Here is a 27,272-nt window from a genome sequence, read left to right as displayed (position 1 = left end):
GCTCCGCCCAGAAAAAGCAGGTATGCAATTTAAGGCCTATTAGAGCCACCTCTGGACGTCTCTTTCCCTGAATACCCTTCAGAGTTGCCATAAGTCAGTTGCAGAGGGGCACTTTCCAATTTGTGCAGAAGTGGCTCCCAATCCACTGTCTCAGTGAACTGAGCCCCGTTTTTAATTATCCAGAGGGGCACTCTCCACAATCATATTAGAGCCATTGCCTGCAGATGGGGGTCTGTGTCTGCTGTGTGGCACGTCACACTTTGGCCTGCAGCAGACATTCCTTGAGGAGCCTTATTTGGCTAAAATTATCTCAGGGTCTGACCACATCCAAGCTAGACTACTGCAGTGCATTCTCTGTGGAGCTGATCAGGAATGTCAGCTAAAGCAAAACAACACCCTAGCTGTTTCCTGGAGTGGGATATTGGGGACCACATCTTACCAGATCTCCACAGATCTACATATGCTTCAAATGTACTGTTAATTACCGATCAGTCCCTATGCAGTCTGCGGCCAAGTACCTAAAACACTTCTGTACGTCCTTTAGAGTTTGGGAGGTAGCCGTAGTTGGGAGTCTAAGGGCAAGGGGGAGCTTAGATTGGTGGACATGTCCTGGAAGCAAGAGGGGTGGGGCGAAGTGGAAGAGCTTTGCTTTTTGCAGAGTCTCACCCAAGATTTTTCATTCAGTGTTGAAGCTTTTTAGTTAAAACTTGCCTACACGATGCAGAGGGCCAGCCCAAGATTTTTGTAGCGCTTGAGAAAGCAAACCAAACCTTACTATCCTGCACATGCATTAACTTGGACGCCCGCAGCAGTTTAAACCCTCCTTGATCATGCCAAAATGTAATCCAATTTGGAGTTTTTTGTTTTTATTCCCTCAGTTCCAGTCATGAGGGAAAGGAAACTGCTTGCTGCAGAACTTGCGAGAATGAGAGATGCTCTTCTCCACCGGCAGCATAAATGCAGCTGCCATTTGTGTCAATAAGACTTGTGCTGGAGGCCATCCCGATGAATTGGGCCTCATGTTTAATCTAACATTTGTGTGTCAGATCGAGCGTGTGCGTGCTTCTCTTCCTGCCGGAATTGTTGGCTTTTTCTTATCCCACTTCCATAGTAAATACTGAATTGATTCTAATGCTAATAGATCCTCTCCCTTGCTGTGAGACGAGGTTGGTGTGACTTGCAAAAACCTGAATTCAGATATGGAGTTAGTTCAGAGGATGAGAAATGAAACCGCAGATTCTACCTGGCATTGGAAATGTTCTTACTTGATTGCGAAGGAGTGGAAAGAGTCCATAAATCGATGTATTGTCGAAGGCTTTCACGGCCAGAGAACGATGGCTGTTGTGGGTTTTCCGGGCTGTATTGCCGTGGTCTTGGCATTGTAGTTCCTGACGTTTCGCCAGCAGCTGTGGCTGGCATCTTCAGAGGTGTAGCACCAAAAGACAGAGATCTCTCAGTGTCTGAGAGTGTCTGACACTGAGAGATCTCTGTCTTTTGGTGCTACACCTCTGAAGATGCCAGCCACAGCTGCTGGCGAAACGTCAGGAACTACAATGCCAAGACCACGGCAATACAGCCCGGAAAACCCACAACAGCCACAGTCCATAAATCCTTTTAGCAGTTTTCTGTAACTTGCTTATTCCTAACATTGTTAAGAGAAATTCTCTTAAATCCTTTTTACTCAATATCTGCTTAAAATCCAACAATCCATTTCTTCTCCTCTTTGGGGGAGTCTGTTTAGAATTAATTCCATTTTCATCGAAGAGAAATTCAAAGAGAGGAAGAACAGGAAGAGAAGCTTTGCAAACTTTCAGAATTTAACTCTGTAGATTCTTTTAAGCAAGCAGCATCTTCCCGAGTCTTCCTCTCTTCCTAAAACAGAAAACAGAGCAGATCAGAGGAATTAGTGGCTATATCTTTAAACAGCAGTTTCGGGGGCGGGGGGGGGGGAATCCCCTTCCCATAATGTCATTGTTTCTTCTTTTCTGTAGCCATTCATGGAGGCCTTATTGTTAACACATTGGCCAGAAAGTTAACATCTTACTTCTCTGTAGGCTTGTTAATTTAAGCCTGCCTCCTTTCTCACTTTTCTGCTGTAAAGCATGTTCTGAACCTCCCCTAGAACAGCATGAAGCCATTGTGATGTCTGCGTTCCTTCCATCCAAATGACTCAAGAACTGAGAATGGGAGGGGGGGGGGTTCCATGGGTGGCCATCCACGGGCACCCTTAATTGGTGATATGTGGGGCAGGCATTGGAGGCTCTCCTGGATAGTCCTCTCTGCCTCTGTTGTAATGTGGACACTTGGTGACTGGACCGTTTTGCCAAGTTGGTGGGGGAGGAATCTCACCACTAGTCTGCACTTGATCGGAAATCTTGAAAAGTGGGGGCAGCATGGGGATCTCTTCAACCAGCTGGCTTATCAACTGGTGACAGGCACACTGTGGAAAGTTACCACTTAAATAAATTGTTGTCTGCATAACAACAAACAACATTTGATTTATATACCACCCTTCAGGGCAACTTAACACCCACTCAGAGCAGTTTACAAAGTATGTTGTTATCACCTTCATGACAATCACCCTGTGAGATGGGTTGGGCTGAGAGAGCTCTAGAAGAGCTATGACTGACCCAAGGTCACCCAGCTGGCTTCAAGTGGAAGAGTGGGGAATCAAACCCGGCTCTCCAGATTAGAGTCCTGCTGCTCTTAACCACTGCACCATACTGGCCTGTGTCCTGCATGGATCCTACCAGCTTTTTGGCTGGTGCAAGAGGAAAGCGGGGCAGTCCGTTGATGCCTCTTGTTACTGCCCTGTCCGGCATGGCCCACGTGGGTCTCGTGATCCCCAGCATAGCCTTTTGGGGGGGGGGGATAAAAGGGATCCCGTCCTCCCTCCTGTGTCTGCAGAAAAACTTCCTGAATGCAACACACAGTCTCCGCCTTCGAGGGCTGCCACGGACAGCCTGAGCCACACGTGTGTGGTAAACATATACAGAAAGTGAAGTCGATGGCACTGGGTGGCTTTTTCATGGCCGGATTTGCAGTTCGTATCTCCTCCCCCAACCCCATTGACATCTTGGAAATCAAGGTCAAGCAAAATTTATAAGGTCACAGAATTCAGATTTTATGTTCCGTTCAGTGTCCTGCCAACCGTGACGCTTAGGACTCTTTTTGTTACTCTTCGGCGTGTTTTCTTGCTGCTCCATGTTGGGTTTTTTTTTTAATCCTCCAGGAAACTTGCAGGAAGTGCCAGGGGCTGTGGAAGGAACACATGAACCTGACCTGTGAACAGCTGGCTGAGAAGGATGACATCAAATACAGAACGTCAATGTGAGTAACTTGGAGTGGGTGGAGAGGACAAGAAACCCTATTCCAACTTGGTGCTTGTGGGGCAGTCCAGAAAGCAAATCATTCTGCCATTGAAACACTCTCTCTTCTGGGCCATGAGGACTTGTGTGCGTTGGGCATTGTGCTTTTCCTTGTGGCCTGTTCACATTTTCATTCATTTTTGCCCACTAGGGAGTTTGGAACATGCGGGGAAGGATGGCTTAAGCACAGGGGCATCTTGCCACCTTCCGTCAGCTACAGAGCTTCTTGGCCATCCTGCCCTCTCCAGCAGGCCCCAAGTCCTGTGGTGCAGGCACTTCTGCCCGTGTCTTCCTTTCCTCGGTACTGTTTGCATTTTAGCACTGGTCAGCATTGCCAGCTCTGACTGGTAGCAGTTCTCCAGGAACTTGGGCTGCACGTGAATTCCTTCCTTCTTTTCATTGTTAGAGCTAAACATTGTGTATCACCAGCATTTCCTAGCCCAACCATGGTTAGTTCCAACTCATTGTTAGCACTTTGTGCCAACATACATATTATTATTATTATTTGATTTATAGCCCACCCTCCCCAGAGGCGGGCTCAGGGCGCATTACAACAATATAATAATACAAAAATAGAACATTTAAATACATTAAAATACGTTAAAATCGTATTTTACATAAAGTATCTCATAAAGCGTAGATCAGACTAACCACAGTTAGAAAGATCCACCGGTACAGATAGAATGCTAACCGTGGTTAGTTCTGAGAATGAAAAAGGCTCACACAAGAGGAACGGGGAAGGACTGTGCAAGTGAAGAGTGGAGGAGGAACTGGGAAGGGATATTGGCCCTGACCCCACTTGCGGGGAGGGCGGAATACAAATATGATATAAATAAATAAATAAAAAGATGGTGTCTTCCATCAACAGCACTTGAAAGTTAGTTTTGTATTTCACTTTTTAAAAAATTGCTGCATGATCAGATAAGCTACTCCTTGGAGTTGATCAAATAGTTTTTAATCAATTAAACATTGCAGCGTGCCAACTTTCTTTTGGGTACCTTAGCAGGCTAAAAAGAGTCAGGCGGGGGGACACTTCCTAGCTTCTCAGAGGCAATTTTTGTTACAGGCAACCAGTGAGAAGCCTGCTCAGGGCTCCCACCTTGCTTTGAAATTCCTTGTGGGGAATTGGATTTCCTCAGTAAGACCTTGACTTTTTGTTTGCAGGCAGTGTCCGGTTTCGTTCCCCTGCTGGAAAAAGAGGCTGAATGCATCTCTCCCATGTGGTTTTGGGGTTGGGGAGAAGAGGCTTTGGATAGCTTTTTAACAGAGTTTATTTGCCTCGGGGAGCAGATGAAGCACAGCTGAAATTTTGACAATAAAACTTCCTGTTTGAGCACAGGAAGCGCAGCTGGGGTGCGGAGTCGGCTTCCTGCTTGGCTCAGAGTTTCCTGTCGGCAGGCTGAGAGGGGAGCAGCCCTGGAAAAGGGGGGCAGGGCCGGCGTTGCGCTACTTTTTATGGCCCATCTGCAGCATCAAATGCAGTTGCCTGAAAGAAATTAGAACTGGGTGGATCCCACGGCAAGACCCAGTGGAAAGACATTTGGCGCAACTTCGAAACTGAGAGGTGGCTTGCTGGGTTCCTTGAAATTTCCACTACGAAGGTTGAAGGCACAGAGAGGATAAACCAGAAGTCCAATAGCATGATAAAGACCCAAGAAAGTTTTATTTCAGCATGAGATTTCATATGTCAGATCTTGCTTCATCAGAGACAGCAACATGCCGTTATTAGGCTGTGCGCCATTTTTTGTGTTGAGAATTAGGAGAACAGAGCAGAACATACCCATGAGAAAAGGATCCTTCCTCTCCCCGACATGCTCTATCTTTTTTTCTCTGCAGTCTCCCTCTTTGGCCTACCTGTAGTCATTGAGCTATGCTAATAGGAGACCCCTGCCTTTTCTCTTTTCCGTGGCCCCCTGCTGCACAAAAGGACCTGTGTGTCATGGCAGGTGCTGAATCACTGCTGACTTTTCTACTTTCTAGGGGAGGCTGAGACAGTGGTTCCTGGTTGCTACTTCTTCCCGGTATGCAACCTGAGATCATCTGCACTGGACATTGGCTGATTGAGGCCTGGTCTTCACAAGTGGCAGAATGAGAACATAGCGTTTCAGAAAGCAGGGGAAATGGGGCTTGCTCCTTTAATGTTTGCCTATGTTTTAAAAGTTTCAACAAGTACAGATGCAGCAGAGCAGGGAAATGGTTGGGCTTGGCCACTAGAACCTTGGTTGCTGAGGTGCTTCTTTTCTGCTGGCAGGATATTCCTTTTCTAATGTGGAGAAATCCCAGAAGTAGTATACCTTGCTTGTAGATTGAAAAGCTACAGTCCATTTCACCATCCCAGTGTGTTACCTTCCCATTCCCACCTCTTTCTGGATCTCCAGGAAAGCTCCTTTGATACAGCACCATTGGTTTTTTAATAGCTTCAGAGTTATACAACTCGTACGTTGTCTGTAGCAATGGAGGGTATTGTAAGGATTGACAAAATGGTTAATCTGTATGTGGGAGACTGAAGCTCTTGCCAGCCCCTAAGTCTACCAGTGTTTACAGACTGGAATAGCTGAAAATCCTTTTGTAGCTACCCAGTAACCAAAGCAACAGGCGTTGATCTCTTAAATCCATCCAGGGGCAATGCAGACTTTGCATTTCCTGCTCCTTCCATCTCCTCGGCTGTATGTTTTCCGTCTGTCAGCACTAAAAATCCTTCTGCCCTTCTGACTTCGAGGGAGGGGTGGCATTTAAATTTATTTTCTAGATGGGTAGAAACGTTACTAGGCTCTCTTGGAAACCAGATTTCAGCCTACGGAATGCAGCCTGCATTAGATTTTCAGGCATTTAATTTGTCTCCAACTCATCCTAAGTTAATTGTAAGTAAGTAAACATTATTTAAGACCTCCTTGGAAACATGTTTCCAGGGAGGGAGTATGAATAACCCTCCACACACACACACCCTTGGAGATGTGTGAGAGTAGAAGGGACAGTGTCCTGTTGAGACAGTTGTTTAAGAATGGAGGTAGGGGGGTTATCGCCATAGTGATTTTGAATGAGGGTCCCATCTATCCATCCCATTCTTCTTCCACTTTTCCTGCCAGGGAGCCCAGAACGGCATAAATTCTCTCCCCCACTCCATTTTATCTTCAAGACTGAGAGTGTCTGGCCCAGAGTCACCCAATGAATCATAGAATCATAGGGTTGGAAGGGACCTCCAGAGTCATCTAGTCCAACCCCCTGCACTATGCAGGAAATTCACAACTATTTCCCTTCCCCACACCCCCAGTGACCCCTGCTCCATGTCCAGAAGATGGCAAAACACCATCAGGATCCCTAAGCCAAACTGGCCTGGGGAAAATTGCTACCTGATCCCAAGGTGGTAATCAGCCTTACCCTGGACATGTAAGAAGAGGGCATGAGAAATAAGCATTAATGTAACCCTTCCTGCCCCTCCCTCTCATGATCTGCCCAGGTTCACAGAATCAGCCTTGCTGTCAGATGGCCATCGAGCCTCTGCTTAAAAACCTCCAAAGAAAGAGAGCCCACCACCTCCCGAGGAAGCCTGTTCCACTGAGGGACCGCTCTAACTATGAGCTTCATGGCAGAATAGGGTTTGAACATGGGGCTCCCTGGTCCAATGCTCTAACCAGTACTCCAGCTCTGGATTTTTTTGAGATTTCCACCATACATCATGGCCAAGAGACCAGGGTCAGGCCACTCTTCAGCCCATTCTCTCTGGTTGTTCTTCCTCACAGACCCACAATGACTAGTGGCAGTTTATGTTGTCAGCACAACAGAAATCAGTACCAGAGGAGCAGTCATAGAGACTGCCCCAAACACGCACACAAAGCTGCCTCATAATGAGTCAACCAGTCCCTCCAGTGACCCCAGTGTGGCTTCTCCCAATTAGCAGCATCCCCGCCAGAGCTCAGAAGGGAGCGAGCCAGCCCAGCTGAACTGCAGAGGTAGGTTAGGGCTTCCCGCATACCAAGCAGGCTTTCCACCACTGAGCAACATCACCGGCGGACGTCTTCTTTCGGCCCCTAATGCCTTCTCATCCTCCTGGTTTCCCTGTTGCAGAGAAGAGAAGATGACGGCAGCCCGTATTAGGAAGTGCCACAAATGTGCAACCGGCCTGATCAAGTCAGAAGGTTGCAACCGCATGTCATGCCGCTGTGGGGCGCAGATGTGCTACCTCTGCCGAGCCGCCATTAACGGGTATGACCACTTCTGCCAGCACCCCCGGTCCCCAGGAGCCCCTTGCCAAGACTGTGCAAAGTGTTCGCTCTGGACAGACCCCACGGTAAGTGGTTCAGGATCCCAAACTTTGTGGGTTTGGTTCTGGGTTCAGTTTATGATAAAATGGTGTGATCCTTTGGCTACCATGTGGAACGTTTTCGCTTGTACTATACTGTTAGTTCCGTGCTCTAACTGTTTGTGGGGATGTCAGTCAAGGGAGGCTGTTTGCTAATTAAAGGTTCAGTTTAATTGATCAATGAATGAGATGAGCAGATCATTTAACCTTTTTTGCACATCACTAGAGACAATGCCTTTTTTTAGAGATGTTGCAGGAAGTGTGAGAGAACTCACAGCTTCATAATCATAAGCAAACACTTGGATGTTTGTCTTTTTTATATACATACTTTTAAGGCTTTATATAGAGATCACTCAACAATAGAGGAAAAAATTACTCAGAAAGGGCATCTTTATCTCTTAGGCTGACCAGTTAACCTTTGGATTCACTGATTAAAATTGGTACTTGCGCATTAATCAAGTGAAGCAGCAGGTTTTGAAGTTTCTGTCTTCAGGGAGTCCTGTCTGTGTTATTTTGTCTTCCAAGGAATTTCTGAGCATTGCTGATGGTTTCTGGGTACTGTTCTTCGATGCACACAAAGTGAGAGCCTCACCGTTTCCCACGACACGACCTGAGCCTATGGCTTGTGTATGCATGAAGTCAACTGTTTTTGGTACTGTGCCAAGAAGTAACTGCACCATTGCCCTCAAGGCAGTAAGCAAGACGGCCTTCTAAGCAGTAGTTGGGCAGAGGTCAGAGAAGCCACAGCACTCACAAATGAGTTTCTGGGTTCCCGTTTGCTTTTTGACCAAGCATCTCTTCCCCCAGAGCAAAGAGCCAATCCTGTCTTTCCTTCATATTATTGGAGCAGGAAATGCTTCAGAAGATCCCAGGAGGAATCACCTCTGAATGGAGTGTCCATTCAGAAACAGCTGCATCCATCCTAGGAGTATGCTTGGGTTACAGCTTCCCATGGCAGCCATTTGGTGATTTGTTCCAACTCCCACACAGCCATTTAGTGGTGATGTTGTCTCCCCATTCTTGACATTCCAAACGTGCCAATAGGCTAAATGTGACCAGGGACTATGCCTTCCCTTTACCCACCCGGGGTTGAGAATTACCAGTCCCCAGACCCAGTTGCCACCCTCAAGGAACTGGGGAGCAGGAGAAAAAATGGTCTCCACAAGGTGATGCTCTAGGAATTTCCCTTTGTCTGTGTGGCGGAGGGGAGCCAGCCTAAAGCATCAGCTGGAAGCAACATCACATCATCCCCACCCTCCACCCTCCTCTGGCACCCCCCAGAAATCTCCTGCCATTTGCTGAGGCATGCTGGAAACCTAACAGGGATTCTTGGCATAGAGTGACAGAATTTGATGGGAACCAAAAGCCATTTTAACCAACCAACCTGCTGTAAAACTATAACCTCCTGCCCCCCTGCTGGCAGTTCAGCCTGCACAGGAATATTATTTTCCCTCACACGTGTGGTATATTCACAGAATACCACTCCTGTGCAAAGGAGTGGCACATTTGATGGGGTTGCAGATTTCAGACCAAAGGTTCTTGGTGATTCCCAGTAGTTTCTGAGCTGCCTATTCATCCATGTGTTTCTATATGCTATTTCAGCCCTCTGAAATGGTTTATCGCACCCTCCCCTCCCCTGCTTGCCTGCAGTCCTGGATCCCACTGGCTCCCTCCCTTCTGTTTCATGCTGCATCTATGAAATCCAGCTGAAAGGGCCTCTGCCTATGGTGATTCGAGCTCTGCCTGTCAACGCTGGGAATAATTTGAGACACCCACCCCCTTCTTCTTTTGAAAGTCGCTGCCTCCATGAAATCTTTTTTTTATAAAGCTTTATTGGTAACAGACATGCCCCACACAGGCACGAAAAAGGAAGCTTTTTGGTTCTTACTTCAACCTAAATGAAGAAACCAGCACCTTTTACTACTCTAAATACTAGAAAAAGTCCTTCTCCTCTGAAATTATTGAGATTGATATACAAAATATAGTTGTAGATGTATAGATTTGATAGCATTTTTGTACTCAATGGAATGAATCCATCCGCTGGTTGAGGAAGCGCTGCCGCTCTGAAATTTAGGATCTGTCGCCCAACACACTACGTGGGTCTTTGCTTAGCTTGAACCTGTGCATTGTGTGTGAGTGTAAACACACACACACTTCAAGCAGTGCTCAAGAAATGAAATGAGTACAGCTCCCTCCACATGTAATGGATGGCTTTTTACTCCAGTTGCAGTGGGCGTCTTCCTGCCCCTGGGAGAACTCCTATTTCGGACACAGCAGGCTGAAATCCTTACAAAAGGTTTTAGCACTGGTGACAGCCGATATTGTCAAAGCTTTCTTCCTTTTGTGCACCTTCTGACATGTTTGCTGACACGCTGCTGAACCTCACCTTATTGCTGAGGATTTGGTAGAGTATCCTGGGTACCAGCGGCACGCACCGTCTTCTGGGCCTGATCCTTGGTAAAATGCGGTCCCCATTTTGGTCCTCCCTCTTTCCTTTTGAGGATGCCTCTTAAACTTCCTGTTGTATTGCCCGCAGGCCACGTGCACATTCCTTGCTGGGGGGAGGGGAAGGGGCCTTCTTGTGAGTGCGCAGTGCCAGCCCACCACTCCCCTTCCATTCCCCCACCCAACCATAACTACCTCTCCAGAGACTGAATGCTGCCTGAATATCTTAAACGTGCCCGTGTTCTGTAATATAACCCAATTCAGTGTGAGATTTAATGGTTCTCCAGATTTTTTAAAAAGGTGTTTAAGATCTACTCGCTTTAGTAATGCATCCTGCTTCAGATCTTTTGCAAATAAATGCATACAGTATTCAGGATTTGGACCAGTCCCTTCCTTGGTTCTGCCTTAGAACATTCTTCTTCTTTTCTTCTGTGGACGGCGTCTCTATTCCCACCTTCAGTTCTCACACGATCTCTGTTTTTTGGAGCTGCAAAATGTAAACTATCTTCTTGCTTTAAAAAAAAAACCTCTATAAATAATAATTTCCCCCTCATCCTAGTGGGGTAGATTTTCCTGTGTCTGTGAAATAACAACACAGGGCTGCCCAAGGAAGTTGATTGGCAGGTAGCTTCAAGACAGACCAAAGGAAGCATTTCTTCACACAGCAGATAATCAACTTACGGAATTCACTCCTACAAGATGTGATGACAACTCCTGGCTTAGACTGCTTTTAAAAAAGGGTTAGACCAACTTATGGAGGAGGAGGAGGAGAGGTCTATAAACTGCAGTTGGTCTGCTAAGTTGACAATAACAAGAGCACTTGAGTGGAATTTATTTCAGCTATAATGCCAGCCCTAAAATTTTCATTTCTCTGAACCCTTGTTTTGTAAATTTCATCCTCGCCCCCATTGCATTTCAAGTTGCCCAGATAGGTGTTATGTTTTCACTTCTGCACCTTCCCCTGTAAATTGCTTTACTTCGCTTAAATAAATGCATCAGAATTTCTAGCTACTTTAGTTTCCCATTTGGGAGAAAAGTGGGGAATAAATGATGCAGATAAACAAACATCCTGCTGTTTTTGGTAAAAAAAATGACTCTGAAAACAACTTGTAGTAAAATAAAAGCATAAGCTGAAATTGCATGGGGGGAGTGTTGAAATTGCCTGCTGTTGTAAATTAGGAAAAAGCCAGCCCCTTTTCCTTCAAGGCCTTTGGCGTGGGTAGGTGGATCATGGAGCCACTCCATGGGTTAGATCACTTGCTACCTGCTTTGCAAGATTGTGCTATAATTCTTGTTTGTGTATCTTGGTCCTTTCTGCACTCAAGGCAATATTCTTTGCATGGCTAGTCTCTTCCTGCCCCTCATTGTGTGTAGGGGCCCCCACATCAGTGCGTCATTTGAGATGAAGGAAGAGGGCAATGTTCATCTGTCTAGGGATCTCTGCTGTTTCCTTTCAATTTTGGTGCCAGACCCCATCTCAGATTCATGCCATGTTGGTGCACAGCACAGAAGAATGCACCTGTATCTTCCCTGTGGGGGTGTGCTCTTCAGAGGAGATGTATGTCTACTACAAACAACAGGGTTTAATTACCCCAGCAGGATCCTACCAGTATAATAAAATCCTATTGCTTCAGCTGGCTTGTTGACCAATGAAGGAGGGGCAAGAACATTAACTCCTCCAGTCAAGAAATGCTTTAAGCAAGCTTTTTCCAATGCAGTGCATACCCCCATTGTTGGAGAGCATGAATCTGTTTTTAAAATAGATGGTAGAAGTAAGATCAGTAGAACAATTAACCGCAGGTACAGTCAGTGGCTTCAGATTTCTAGCATTTGGAAAACCCGTACTTTGCAGCCCAGAGTTCTGCTTGTGTCCTCAAAAAGGGCCTGAGGAGAGAGAGAGGAAGCCACAGAACTGTTGTTGGCTCGCTGGCATTGCCCTCCAGGTTTGTGTAGTGCTGGCTTATAAGGCCAGAGGAGCCGCTCAGCTCAAAGTCATTTGAATTTTTAAACTGCTGACTCAGAAAAGTGGTTGGAACAAGGGGCGAAGCCTGGCTGGACAGAGTCCCATTCACTGACTCTTCTCTCCCCCCATCCATGCTACCCCTCCATCAGGAAGGGAAACTTGGCCAGGCTTCCAGACATGTCAGGCTTTACCAGACTTCATTTGGGAAACTGGCAGGACTCTCTTGTGTGTTGTATGCAGAGGCAGTATGTTTCCTAGGAGCATCTCACAGGGCTCTCCAAATCCAGAAAACTTTCCACATTTGGAAAATATATGCAGGAAGACATTAAACTGGGGGAAATTAAAACAAGATGTGCACAAGGTTTGTATCTTACAGGATGGCGGTGTGTTCTCTGGTTGACTACAGTGCAGCTTGCACCAGTTCCTTCTACCACCACCACCCCGCTTCTATCCTATACTGATAAGACACCCCAAATTTTGCACCCAGGATATTTTAGGATCAGTGTGCGATGAGTCCCACACTCTGAAAGAATGAACAGCAAGAAATGCAAACTTTCCAAAGGCTTTGTACTTCTGAGCTTATGGTTTTCAGAGAACTTTGAAACTGAGGGCAGGGTTTGGAGTGAAGGGAGGACAGGACCCAAGAGTCAGTTTGAGGGCGTGCCTGGGCTGGTCTTTTAAGCTGCAGACACTGTGCAGAGTTCCAGAAGCCACATCCATAAGGAGAGGCGGGACCAGCTCAAACGTAACGAGCCACCCCAGCTCACTTCTCCAGGCCCTACTCGGCCCTGGATGAAAGGCAGTCTGCAGAAGAAGGCTCTTCCTGTGCCACCCACACTGAATGGATCCAAGGTGGCTGGCACAAGGAGAGGCACACTCCCTCTCGCATTGCTGCCCCTTGCCAGTAGGACACTTGAAGTGGCCTCTTGGGTGGTGATCTGGCTCCCCGCCCGTACACCACTACCAGACGGTTTCTGAGTCAGGACTGTACCAGAATAGGTCTCGACCCAGATCCTTTACAATGATCCCAGTGCTAGTTTATATGCCACAGTTGGGCAATTTTTTTAAATCCTCATTTGTACAATGCCTTTCTCCTCCACAGGAACTCAAAGCAGCTTACATCATCCCCCCTCTCTTCCATTTTATCCTAGCCACAACCCTTTGAGGCAAGTTAAGCTGAGAGTATGTGTGACAGGACTAAGGTCACCCAATAAGTGTCCTTGGCAGAGTGGGGATTCGAACCTGAGTCTCCCAGATCCTAGTCTTACACTCTAACCACTACACCACACTGAGCTGAAAGCAGTGCACAGGCCCACTAAGCAAATAATGGGCCTCTCATAAGAGAGAGAGAGCAAGGTTCACAGTGACAGCAGTGAGGATTTTCCTTTCCCAGATTTCTGTAATCAAGCAGTTTTTTATTCAGTCTGCTGTGCAAGGTATGGCCTGGGATGATAATTGTGTCCCTGCACACACAGGCCCTGACGACGAGTCCTCTCGGGCCCATACCTGCCAAAATACATGGAGGATGTGTATGCTTGTCACCTAGCTGCAGAATAAAAGGTGGCTTCAGTGTTGTTTCCACCCCCCTCCAAACCCTCTTAAGGTCATCTCCCAGATTGCTTTTCTGTGCACACAATCTTGACCAGTGTACCAAAGGACCATCAATGCAATCATTTGCAATGGGAAGGCAGTTGGTGGGGACTCTAAAGTCTGATTTTACACACACAGAGAATTTGCATGTGTGAACAGGCCAGCAAGACTTTTTTTAGCCTCAGTTCTCTCAGGCATGCTGCTTTTCAATGGAGCAAGTTCACAGATCTCAGCTGCTAGTTACCAAGGGTGCAGCAACTGAATGCAGAGAAGTCTATGCTAAGTAAGTAGGGGTTCGTCAGCAGAGTGTACTTCTTTTGCATTTGGAAGATCCCAGATTAAACCTCTGGTTAAAAGATCTCAGGTAGAGGGTTGTAAAAGAGCGATCTCTCTGTGTCCAAGTCCCCGGAGAGCCGTTCTCAGTCAGCAAAGGCAGGATGGAGCCATGCAGCCTGATTGGTCAGATTCTGTGTAAGGCAGCGCATGTGCAGATCCGTCAAGATGCAACTTGATCCGACTGCCAGATGTGGGTCCTGGGCTCAGTGCTATCGTGCGCTGTCTTTTCCCTCTGCTTCTGCGCATCTTGGCATTTATGTGTGGAAGAAGGGGGAAGGCCTAATTGAAAGATTCCGCCCTTGCGGTCGAATGTTCTGTCTGGATCCGTTTCTTTTTGAGCATCTTTCCTCCCCCTTCCCCTGCATTCTAGATAAAATCTCAATGGCCTCTTTCCTTGGCTCCCGGAGCTGAGGTTTTTCGTTGATGTTCTGTCCAGCCGCCTTAGACGCCCTGAGCTGCAGCTTGAATCTAAATATTTAATGGTTGAATGCTATTTAAAAGATTAACAGTGCTCCAGCTGCTCCCGGGAGGGGTAAGGAAAGGGTGTGCTTGCTGCCATCTGTTTTGTCAAGCCGGGGAGCTTGCCGGAGGATCAGTGTTCTGTCTGTAAGCGGCTTAGTCACGCTCTGCAGTGTGGGTGAGGACTCCATGCGAGTACTCCGCAAGTTGTTGGCAGTGTGGCAGTATACCTGCTGCTTGCTCTCTTCTCCCTCCCCCCACCCCCACCGTTGCCACCTTCCAATGGTATCCTGGTCGTCAGTGGGAAAAAAGCAGCCAGCCATCTGCACCCTGAATGTGGTGACTCCAAATCTTTCTCTTCACAGTGGTTATTGGCTTGCAACGTGGCGATTATAGCATAAAGCTGTGTCTATAGGAGCACAGGAAACCTCGCAAAACTGGGCGTGGAATCTGGGGAGATGTCAGGTCCTTAATTTTGCTTTCAAAGCAAGTTCCTCGTTCATGTTGGAAACAATCGGCTTGAAAGTGTTGTGCGATTGCACCGCATCAAGAAGCTGCTGAACAACATTGGTGGGAGGTTTCACATTTGCTTTGACAGGGGCTTCAGTGCCCCTCTTCTTGCCCATCCCTGTGGCTTAGCAAAGCAATAATGAAATTGTATAAAGCAGTAAAGAGGGGGGGGCAGGGTTTATGTAAAGTAAAAGAAGTGGTGGAGATCATTCAATTTGTATACTGTATGCTGTTTTTCAGAATCCATTTCTGGGTGCAGAAACTGGATCATACATCTAAATTATCTTCCCACTCACTATTTTTTCTCACTGGCTTTCAATGCAATTAAAAATAGGAGTACAAAAATAAGGTGACTGAGGTAAAGAAAGAGCAGACCGCACAGTTGCAAAGCTCTGTTCAGTGTCTACATAAGCCCTCTGGTGAAGCCTCAGAAACCCAAAGGGTTGATGTGTGAAATTTTCCACTGGCTGGAGGGAGCAAATAAACATGCTGAACAACTTAAGCACCCCATGCGCCTGGCTCTGCTTCTAGTCTTGCTTGTCCTTCTGTCATTTTCAGGAAGATGATGAGAAGATCATCCAGGAAATCCAAAAGGAGGCGGAAGAGGAGCAGAAGAGAAAGAATGGAGGTGGGTTGCCCCAGCTTCCTGTGATGGCGCTGTTCAACCTTCTGCCAACAAGGGGCCCACCTTGATGCCCTGGGGGCAGGGCTACATGGGACCCACTGAGCTGCAAACATGACATCAGAGTTACATGACAGGAAAAGGGGAAGTATGGATTCAGTGCCAAGGCCAAGACCATGGACAGCAGATGAGGAAAGCTGGGGAGAGGAAGCACATGCTGAGGGCCGGGGTGGGGGGGACCCTAGTGAAGAACCAGCCGAGGGTCAGAGCCAGGAAGGAATCCCCTCAGGGGGTGGGGGAGGAGGATTGGATCATCAGAGGGTTCCAGGGCCTGCGGTCAGCACCGGATAGCATTAGATCTGCACCCTTGCCTTCTGTCCTGAAACTCCACATGTGAACAGAGGCGTTTGGTTCAGGTCAGAGGCGCTTTTGAAACACGCAAAATTTTCCATTTGAACTCTTTTTCTCTATTTTGTTTTTGTTGGCAGAAAACAGTTTCAAGCGGATCGGCCCTCCAGTAGAGAAGCCTGCAGAGAAAATCCCACGTCTCGAAACTATCCCCAGGCCGGTCCCACAGAACCTCCACCACCAGCCCCAAATGCCCCCTTACCCCTTCGTGCACCCTCCTTTCCACCTGCCCCCTGTCCGCCCACTGTACAATAACCTGCCCCTGAACATTGGCCCCATCCCTGCCCCCTACGTGCCGCCACTGCCAAACATGCGGGTGAACTATGACTTCCCCCAGATGAACGTGCCGCTGGAACACAACCTCCCTATGCACTTCGGTCCACAGCCACGGCATCGGTTCTGATCCGGCTCAGGGCAGCACCCCATATTTTGGAAGTTACTGCAGGGAAAAGCCAGCACTGGGAGGTGCCTCCCCCTGCCCCTGGTCCTGCCCTCCTCCTCTCCTCCCCCGCCCCTTTCCAGTGAACCACAGGCGCCAAACTCCCCGTTTCAACCCTTTCTACGATCCTCTCATCACTTGCCTTTGCTGTTCCGGTCCTTGCAGCATGCAAACATGCAGTGCTCAGGCAGCGCCGATTGAAAAAAGGAGATGTGTCTCTGAGGATCACCTTGATGCCGTTTTTCGTCAAGGAAAGTTCTCTGCGCAGTGAGCTATACAGGAATGGCACCATTTGGCAAGGGGGAGCAATGCTATTAAAGACCATGTGCCAAATGCCTGCCACAAAAGAGCTCTGAGGGTGGAAGGGAATTGGCACGGGGAAGGAATTCGTTGCCATTGGGCTGTGTGGGATCTTTGGAACTGTAGACTGGGTGGTTGACTGACTTTAAGCTCTCCTTAGTTTTCACAGCTTGTAATGGATCTGCCAGCGCCCCTGCGGCAGGTAGAAATGAGCAGAGAGGCAGCTGTCTTCTGGGGATTTTTGAAGTGTGAGGGTGGTAAGCCCCTGCCCTGCCACCAAGGCTCTTGCTAGAGGGCTGGAACCTTCGTTCAAAAATCCTCCTCTGCAGCCAATACAGCCTGTTCTGTCGGTGAGTGAGTATTCCTCAAATAATGTTTTTAGAAGTCTGTTCTTAAGTGCCAAACAGGTTTTTTTAAAATCAACTCTCCCATCATAGCTGGAGGTGCACTGGGGTCACAGAAGGACGTCAGTGTAGGGACGAAGCGCTTGCTGTTGGTTGGTATTGGACAGTGATGGGGGGGTCCTTAAATGCTAGAATGTGGTGGGGAGGTGGACAGGACTCGTGGCAGTAGCCGTGCAGGTGTGAACACCTTTGTGTAGTGCATAGCCCCCATGGCTGCTTCCTGCAGCATAGCATTGAACAAAATGTAGATGAATAATCTACACCTATAAGGGGGCTGTATGCGGAGAAACTTCCTCGAAGAAGTGGTTAAAATGTCTGGAATCCTTGGAAGGATAGGTATGTGCCACAGTCAGCTTACCTGCAAGTCTCTGTTTTCTTTAGTGCTCAGGTGTGCACCTTGCATGTCGTGGTTATTGTTTTTTAGGCAGGTCATACATTCAAGAGAGCCTGCTCCTCAGGTGCACGTCTACAATCCAAGGTGCTAATCAGTCCCTGTGGCACTTGTGGAGTGTTCCCAACTCCAATAAGAAAGCAACACAGCCTCTTGCACACATAGAGCTCTCTGCACACTTAGGATATGAATGGCTTGAGACACTGGATAGCTGCACACAGATGCACTTGCCGTAGTCAAAATCCACATCTGTTTCTCAAGGGCTCGTTTCATGGTGGCAATGGCTTGTACGGTTCTCCTGTGCCTCTGCTGACGATACAGTGACCCTAGGATATGACTTGACCCTATGCTCAACTACTGCCCAGTATCCACTATCATAGCTTCCCAGAGATGTTGCTGTTCTGGAATAGAGCACACTGTGTGCACATCGAGGTTCCAGGTAAGGGAGACTCATAGCCTCAGGCTGTCATTAGCCAATGTGCAGGAGCTTGGTGCATTCCAGCCTGTACTCTTAATTTTTTTTTAAAGGCCTTGTGTCTAAGGACAACAAGCACTTAGATTCTTCTTTGCTAGCATCATGGATTTGCTATTTTCTTCAGAGAGATGGCTGCCTCCAGTTTTCTCTTTCTGTCATCAATCCAGTTGGGGAAAACCAGCCACAACCCATTTTTGCCGGTAAGACCAAAGCTTGACCCCTCGTGGCTCAATTTTCGCTTTGGAAGCAATATAGCAAAACACCTTCTCAGGGCTTCGCTGTCAGGCGGGTTTGTGATTTTCTTGTCTTCTGTCTTCCCTGTGATCTGGTTACGGGTCACCCTCTCATTTGACCTGAGTGAAAAGCACTGCACCACTCTTGGGGCTTTGGAGCCAGGGACAAAGGACAAGCCAGAGAGGCTTTCTTTCTTTTCTTTTTTTTCCCATTGAAAGAAAGATTGGGGGGGGGGGAGTATGGGAGCTGCCTGCTTGGGTTCTGGAGCAGGTGACGTTCAATTCCCCTTTGGAGGTCCAGAAACCTCCTTACTTAAAAGCTGAAGAGTCCAAGAAAATGCAGTTTCCAGAATCTGTTAAGATTAAATGCAGTCCTCACCTTCCTCCATTGTAATAAATATCTGGGCTGTTTAAACATTTTTTAGTGCCGCCCCCTCTCCTTTTCTGATCAGTAACTAAATGAGTTGGACCCAAGTCCTTTTTTGTGTTTGGGGGGGGGGGGCAACACCTAGATATATATCTTTTTTTTAAAAAAAATAAGAGCTCTGTGATGCTTGGGGTGGCCATACTAGGCAGCGCGTTCTCACACACCGTAGCACGTGTGTCGTAACAATGCATAGCCCGTGGTCTCAGCGCAGAGCCATTTCCAGTTTGTGAGAGCAGCAGGGCGTTTCCACGGTGAAACGGGGCATCCTTTGCTGTGGGAATCCGAGGCAGCTGGTGGTGGTGGCAGTCTTTAGAGGTTTTCTTGTAGCAGCTTACATTTGGCATAACTCGGTTTCAGTCTTGTTTTTGCTTCTGCTGAAGCTTATCGTCATTGGGAGGGGGGAATCCATGTCGTCGTTTCTTTCTTGATGCAGAATTAAGAATGATGCAGTTCGCTGTTGGTCGGAAAATTTACTAAGTGATTTTTAAAAGAGTATTAAAATGTGAGGCTGGCTGGATTCAGGTTTATAAATCAGCACCTTAAACTATTAGATTCCTTGAAGTAACCATTGTTGGCCATGCTGATAGCGCGGCGGGGGGCGGGGGGGGGTGTTGCTGGCTGCTTCGGTTTTTGCATTTGTGTGTTTTGGAGGCCTGCTGATAAGACCTTTATTTTTTAAAAAAATGTGTGACAACTAAAATTGATTTCTAAGTTAGATGTGCATAAAATCTTCCCATGGACAACGGGAGTGACTTGAGGGCCCATTCTTGAGCAAGGAAAAGCAATTCCCATGTGAGATGTGAGTGTTGCTGTCTGCCATCTCCGCTACATCGTTGGGCCATTGCAGTAGCTTTTAGGGGAGCTCCTGTAGGATAGAAGAGGTCCCCATGTGGACAGTTGCAGGATGTGTCTAACTCTATGGGATCCCCGGTCAGGAGATAGATGCCCGTGCCCCATCTCCAATCTGTAACTCTCTGGTAGGAGAGGCTCCTGGGTGGCCCCTCCAGAAATCGCTCCCCACTTTGAAGCTTATATAAGTTGCTAACAAGGTAGAGTATGGACCACATACCAGTGCACCTGTGAACCCTGGCTGGGCCAAGGCTTTCTGTGCATGTCCATGGATGAAGCCACATCACCTGTCCATTGCGTGTTTGCAGTGAGACACCAATGAACCCCACAGCAAGTGCGTTGGCCTCTGCCTGACTTCCGGTGCACTGTTCAGCGTTTCGCCATCAGTATCTGAATGGGCATGCTCGCCAGCCTTGGCTCACCCTGGTCCATAACGAAGCCTGGGTTCCTTCTCCAAAGGGTGTGTCCATGCACCTCTGTGTAATCCTCCAGTCACAAAATGGAGATCTCTCAAGGCTTTTGCAGGAAAAAAAGAGAACTTCTTTCTGCTGCTGGCAGGTGTAAATAGGGCATGGGGAGGACAAGGCTAGGGACGGTCTCCTTCCTCCTCCCCTCAAAAGCATGAAGCTTGTAGGCCCCCAGAGACCCTGGCTGGCCGGGCAGTGGTTTAGGGCTGAAAGTTCGTTATATGTGCTCTCAGCCAGTCACCTAGCCAGTCAGCCCACAGGTCTGGGGGCTTGTTTGCAGAAGAGTGGACATCCCTCACAAATTGTGGGGCAGTCATCACAATTCTCTGTTCTGTAGGAACAACCTGCAGACCCTAGCTTCTTACCTCAACTAGGCAGACCTCTTTTCCTCTGCAATCCCAGGGAATCTAGGGGCCGCCTCCACCTTTCTCCCAGGATTTTGTTTTCATTGAGAAGAGAGGATCCTTTCCTTTTGACCTCAACCGCCCTGACTTCAGTTGACCTCTGATCTGTAGGCTGTGCAGTGCACCTTTTTTGGAAATCAAGGCTTTGGTGGTAGCATCGGATCTTGCTGGGCTGAGTGCATTGCAGACCACATCTGGTGGATACGAAAAGAACAAAAACTGAGCTACCAAGAGCAATTGCAGGGGGTGGGAGACGTGGACCGGGCAGAGCATTTTTATTAATTGTTGCCATTGTTAATTGGCTTCCTATCCGGGAGGAAAGAAAGAATGGATCTTCCACTGTTCCTTTTTTTAAAAGTGGCAGAAACATCCTGAACATTTACCTACTAAACTGATTGCCTTGGCCAGCATCTAAACTTGCCCACTTGCGGCTGCCTCTCTCTTCCTGTGCCCACATGAAAGTCGGTTTTTTGTTGTTTTTTTTTAAATGAGGGCTAATCTAATCTAGGCCTTTGGGGCTGAAGGGCGCCATGATCGTTCTGGCTGTTGAGTGTGATGAAAAAGAAACTGCAGCCTCAGTGTCTGAATCTGTGGGTGACCCTTGTGTTAGTACCTCCCTTCTGATGTGCAAATAAAAAAACCCCTGAAGAGTCTGAGGTGCCAAGGCCCCCTTGTGATGCATCATTTCTCTCAACGTGACCGGTGCCTCATCTGGGTCCCCTTTTGTTTCTCTTGTCTTGCTGGTACGGGTGGGGACTCCTTCGCTCTTAACCAGTGATAGTAATGATTTGCAGTTTAGCGGTGGGTGGGTGGGTATGGCTTAATGTTTTAGAATAGATGGTAAGTTCCGTGGCCTGGCTTTCAAAGTCTTCAAGCCACCCAGCGAATGGGCCCTTTGCCGCATTTGAAACCCAGCATGTTAGTGACAGAAAGACAGGCAGAGGCTCAAAGATGGGGGGGATTTGTATCCTATGAATGGGGCAACCACCATCTAATCCCAGTATGGCATGGGCTGCCCAGCGTTTCCAGATTTCCAGTGAAGCAGACCTCTTGCGCTGCGGGTGAGAAATCTGGGTGGGAGGGTGCAGCGTGTGAATGTGACTGGAGGCTATTTATCATGGAGGAGGGGGTAAATTTTTGGTGGCTTCAGCTGTAGATTATATGATAGAACATTCCTACATTTACTAAAAGGAACAAAAAAAAATCCCTGCCCTAGAAAACTGGCATGTTGGTGGGAAACATTCTAGCCTAGCCTTCTCCCTGACATGCTAGCTTTCTGTGTGCAGGGATTTCCCCCCTCATCCTTTCTTATTGTCTGAAGTCATGTACCCCAGACCATAAGCTTACCACCTCAAAACTAGGCCTTAAACCACATAGATGACTCTAAGCTTTTCTGCATTCAGCCTCCCTTTCCCCTGAATGGGAGTTCCCCAGCAAGATGGGAGATTGACAACCCAGGGGGCTCGAATGGGGGCTGTCCAGGCCTTCAAAGCACCATCCTCAGAGCCATCCCCTTTCCCTTGGTGACATCGGTAAGCGTGCTGTTTCTTCACTTTAATCAGCATTTCCTACATATTTTAAACAAACGCACTTCAATGTTAAGTTGTTGACTGTTATTCTGTTGGAGTTTTTTTAAAGACCATCTCTCTTTACGGGTAGACAAGGGGGAAGAGTGTGTTTTTGTACACCCCGAGCTTGATGTTTTAACAGGTACTTTCTATGATGACATTTGCAGTGTGTCCATTTAACTTGCCTTAAAAGGTGGAGAGAGAATAATCTAGTATTTGCACTTAGCAAAAAATTTAAAAAGTAATTTAAAAAGAGAGAGAACAAACCCTATCATGGGAAATTGTGCATGTTCTGAAAATGAATAAACTGTTTATTAAAAAAAAACAAAAACAGGAAAAAAGAATATTTTTCTTTACCTTCTGGTAGGAAACTGTTCTAATATTCTGTGTGTAAAAAAGTCCTTGTATTATATTGTAATTTGAACTTTTTTTGTAATTAAAAACACCAACTTGTGCAATTTGTTTCTCCACAGCCTAATTTTTGTTTTCCCATGGAAAAGAGCCTGTGCCCAGAAATGTGTGCTATTGATGGTTATAAATAGCAGGAGGTAAACATGAGTTTTAACTACAGCTGTCTGGCTGTAGCACATGTTGTCTCCCCCCATGATTACAGAATTCCCAATGAAGTAAAAGGGAAGTATGTTTGAGACGAGAAAAAGAAGGTGATACTGCACACAATACATAATAATCTTGTGGAACTCGTGGCCTTTAGATGTAGTGATGACCACTAGTTTAAAGGGCAAATTTCTCCTTGGCTTCCATCCTTTACTTGGTCACAGTGACAAACAGGCTGCTGGACTCGCACAGTCTCAGCTTAACTGACTCCTCAGAACTGCAGTGAAGATAAAAAAGAGGAGGTGGAAATGATGTTGAAAGCTGCTTTGGGTACCCATTGGTGAGAAAAGCAAGGTATAAATATCTAAATGACTTGGATAGCCCAGGCAAACTTGATCTTGTCATATCTTGGAAGCTAAGCAGAGTTGGCCTTGGTTAGTAACTGGATGGGAGACCTCCAAAGAAAACTAGGGATACAGGGGCAAGCAGTGGCAAACCACCTCTGTTCTTCTCTTGCGTTGAAAACCCCATGGGGGTGGTCTCCATAAATCAGCTATGACTTGAAGTCACTTTCCACCCACCCACCCCAATTGTGCATACACGGAACAAGGAACAACAAGGTTGCTGAAATACTGACCTACCCTGGGTTCTGCTGTGTATTTGTACATGAGAATATACCCAAGTAAACGATTGTTGTAATAAGTGAACAGTGAGAGAAACACTATAGTCACACACAGTATATTTGCTGTCAGATTCGCTGAACTTGTAAATGAGCAGCTTGCAAAATTTCTGCTTTCAGGGCACCCTTTTCACATCCACCGTTTCACTGCGGAACTGAGACACGGCTTTGGCAATACATGCATTGTACTGCAAAGGATTTGGGTGCATGGGTCCAGGGTAAACAGGCCTGGCAGGTGCCAGGTATATCCTTCAGTCTTGCATGAATGGAACGCAAGACTTCCTGGAACTCCCCTGCTCTTTGCAGACAAGCAGTAGCAGTGGTGAGAAAACTGCCTTGGAGGAATTTCGTTTGTTGTTCCTGGTGCTCCCATTGAGGAACCCTTCATAAACCTTGGAGGAGCACCTGGCTTCCCTGGAATGTAGTTGGAAAACACACTGATGATCAAGATCTTTGGGGGTTTAGCTTGCTTCCTGTGGCACAGTCTCTCTCTCTCTCTCTCTCTCTCTCTCTCTCTCTCTCTCTCTCTCTCTCTCTCTCTCTGTCTCACACACACACAGACACACACTCTCTGAACGGAAAATCTAGCTTCTAATGACTTTCCTTGCTTCTCCTTTTCAGGGATAATAATAACTAGAGATGGGCACGAACAAAATAAAAACCAAAATTCATGATGAACCAAGCCGGTTTGTGGTTCGCGAACCAGCGGTTCGTCAGATCCCATTTCTGATGAACCGCCACGAACTTTAGGCTGGTTCATCACTGCAGACAGCCTGGTGCCAATCAATCCGTTTCCTAGGCAACAGGATGGACATCCCCATAGTCCTTCTGCTGACCCGGAAGTGACCTTCTGCTGGCCCTGGAGTGACTTTCTGCTGACCCAGAAGTGACAATTTTCTGACTTGGATGTGTCATTTTCATGAACCAAACGAACCGGTTCGTGAATCAGGGGCAGGTTTGTGAAATTTGATGAACCACAAACCACATGGTTCATTTTCTTTCCGGTTTGTGCCCATCTCTAATAATAACAACATTTGATTTATATACTTCCCTTTGGGACAACTTAATGCCACACAAGAGCTAGGGTTGCCAGTCCCCCACAGGGAAACGTACTTCCTGGGGCACGCTCCTGGACGGCGTGGAGCTCTCCCGTGCTCCACAAAGGGCCAATTTGGGCCCGTTTGGGACCTAAATGGGCCCGCTGTGAAGCGCAGAAGCAGTCCAGGGCTCTTTGGACCACCCCAACAACGCTCCCATGCTCTGCAGCGGGCCAATTTGGGCCCCAAACTAGGGTTGCCAGCTCCACGCTCGAAATTCCTGGAGATTTGGGAGGTGAAACCTGGAGAAGGCAGGGTTTGGAGAGGGAAAGGACCTCAGCTGGCAACCCTACCCCAAACGGGCTGAAATTGGCCCACTGCAGAGCACAGGAGCACTCCCAGGGGCATCACATGGCCTGCACAATGACCTCACTTCCAGAAAGCAATGTTATCGTGCAGCCCAGGAGTGTGTGTGTGTGCTGTGCGTGCGCAAGAAGACTTCTAGCAAAGTGAGTGCCAGGGATCCTGCCTCCCACCTGGAGGGTAAGGGGGACCTGGCAACCCTACAAAGTTTGCAAAGTGTGTTATTTTTATCCTCAATCACAATCACCCTGTGAGGTGGGTTGGGCTGAGAGAGCTGTGACTGACCCAAGGTCTCCCAGCTGGCTTCAAGCAGAGGAGTGGGGAATCAAACCCGGCTCTCCAGATTAAAGTCCTGCTGCTCTTCACCACCACACCAACTGACTCTCAAGAAGAGCTTGGGTACTTGAAGAGAGGGATCTTATTTTGCTTTGTTCATGTTCGCCAGCAGCAGGATGTTGATTTTAAAATCCTAACACTCTAATCTTCCATCATGAGTGCTCTGCCCCTTATATCAATAATTTATTGGTGTTCAGGAATACCACTGACTTCATGATAATTTAAAAAATGCCCTTCCCCAAGTAGAATACAGCCCTAAGCATACCCAGTATGGAATGCACAGTAAAACACTTCAGCGTGGGCCCTGAAGTCACCCTAGATTTGTTAACTTGGCCTCTTTTAAAAAGGGTCTTGAAATGCAGATTTCTCAGTGTTGGTCAGTGACTCTAACCTGTATCTGGGCACGAGTATAGATTTATCTGCAGGTCTGGAGTCTATTCTTCCCTTTTATTCATCCAGGAATTATGCAGCAGTGATGTTTTCCCCCACCTTCTTCCCTGTAGATGCAGAGGAGTTAGCCGTGTTAGTCTGTGGTAGCAAAATCAAAAAGAGTCCAGTAGCACCTTTAAGACTAACCAACTTTATTTTAGCATAAGCTTTCGAGAATCAAGTTCTCTTCATCAGATGTCTGTATCAGGCATCTGATGAAGAGAACTTGATTCTCAAAAGCTTATGCTAAAATAAAATTGGTTAGTCTTAAAGGTGCTACTGGACTCTTTTTGATTTTTCTTCTTCCCTGTAAGGAAAGAATTCTCTGCCCCTTTGAAATGAACGTACTGCTGTGTGTGCAAGTGACAGGCACATCCCGTGAGATTAGTTCCCCCATTTCAAAGGCCGCATCTCCTAGTTCCCTCCTCAGTGCTGCCATCTAATCTTACAGGCTGACTCCCAGTGTTTCTGCTGAGAGCAGCTTTTTCAGTTCCTCACCATCAGCCGCTCTTTGATTCTCTTTGGCTTCATGCCCTCCACTGGCATTCCGAGCTGCATGTTGAAGACATTTGCTCCTAAATTACACTCTGGTGATGTTGGAACCATAATAGAGGCCGCAACAGGTCCTTCAAGTGGGCAAAAGCTGAGACTGCCACCCTCCTGAGAGCTGGTAGGATTTTAACCTGTGTACTGCCACCCAGCCAGTCCAAATAGAGGACTTGGCACCGATGCCAGCTCCTTGTATGCTTAACAGAGTAGGCCAGGTGGGTGAGATCTCCTGGTTCTGTAAAAGGCTTCTCTAGTCTGAGTAGCTACTTAGTTAAATTAAAAATTGTATGACTGGCCCCATCCATAAAATGCAAACTGCAGATTTTTTTGCATGTAGGTTGTGCAAAGAAATGTTTAAAGGGCATGCCTTTTCGCCCTTTAAGATGCTCATAGGAGAGAGGCGAGGGAGGGGATGAAACAGTGAAACTGAGTGGAGGTTAAAGGGTTAAGCGCCTAGAGTCTGAGGTAAATGGAGGCTGCATGATCTCACCGTGTGTGTTTTATGGGCAGACCAGCCCAAGATGCACCTGAGATGGTCTGTTCTTGCTTTCTAGAGGCTTCCTGCCTTCCTCTCCCACCTTCAGTTTTGTCCTGCTCTTAACTATACAGGAGCCATGTATGATGGTTTGATGATCAGTTCACCCTCCTCTTTGGCAAAAGATGGCCTTGCATGTAGATCTGGCCCAAAACACTGAAGTTGAAAATCTAAAAAAAAATTCTCCCTCCTTTCCTATGATTTTGATGGAGCACCATCCCAAGTTCTGTGCAAACCCCTCATCAAAATGAATTTAACGCAGAGCTTTGAAATTATCGCTGTATGTAGTTGAAGCCTTATTTTTCCCTTCTAGGATTGCCAGATTTGGGGTGAATTGGGGAAGGGCAGGGTTTGGAGAGGCCAGGGAGGGACCTCACAGGGGTATAATGCCGTGGAGTCCACCCTCCAAAGCAGCCAGTTTCTGCAGGAAAACTGATCTCCCTTGTCTGGAGAGCAATTGTAATTCCTGGAGAACTCTAGGCTTCACCTGCAGGTTGTCAACCCTATTTCCTTCCTTTGGGTCAGTTTTGTGTTTTCTCTGTATTACTATGCATTATATCATTGATTTCTCAACTCCTTTTCTAAAGCCAAGAGCCGTCCTGACTTTCCTCGCCTCATTGGAGCAGGATGTGCTTCAGAAAAGAGCTACCTTTGAGTATACGGGAAACATTGGAAGCAGTTTTATCTGTCACAAGCAGCTCTTGGCTTGATTGGAGCCTTTTTGAGACCGGCTGGCCTCAGCTGTCATGGACAGCAGCCGTTTTGCAACCAGCCCAATGGCAGCCATTTTGAGACAGGCCGCACTTCCTGAGGGAGCCATTTTGTGGTGGT

General features: G+C 47.3%; 1 protein-coding gene across 1 annotated transcript in view; it reads left to right on the top strand.

Annotated features, from left to right (window-relative positions):
• The window catches only part of RNF216 (ring finger protein 216), a 67,576-nt gene extending 45,171 nt beyond the window's left edge, over positions 1-22,405 (top strand). The window contains exons 14-17 of the mRNA XM_054992983.1: positions 3,233-3,330; positions 7,434-7,656; positions 15,530-15,599; positions 16,082-22,405. Of these exons, the coding sequence (XP_054848958.1) occupies positions 3,233-3,330; positions 7,434-7,656; positions 15,530-15,599; positions 16,082-16,404 (714 nt within the window). The 3' untranslated portion in view covers positions 16,405-22,405. The remainder of the gene's footprint in view (positions 1-3,232; positions 3,331-7,433; positions 7,657-15,529; positions 15,600-16,081) is intronic.
• The last annotated feature ends 4,867 nt before the right edge of the window (positions 22,406-27,272 follow it).

Source organism: Eublepharis macularius, chromosome 12 (assembly GCF_028583425.1).
Source record: "Eublepharis macularius isolate TG4126 chromosome 12, MPM_Emac_v1.0, whole genome shotgun sequence".
NCBI lineage: Eukaryota > Metazoa > Chordata > Lepidosauria > Squamata > Eublepharidae > Eublepharis > Eublepharis macularius.
The sequence above is the reverse complement of the archived record's forward strand: the minus strand, read 5'-3'. Positions and strand labels throughout refer to the sequence as shown.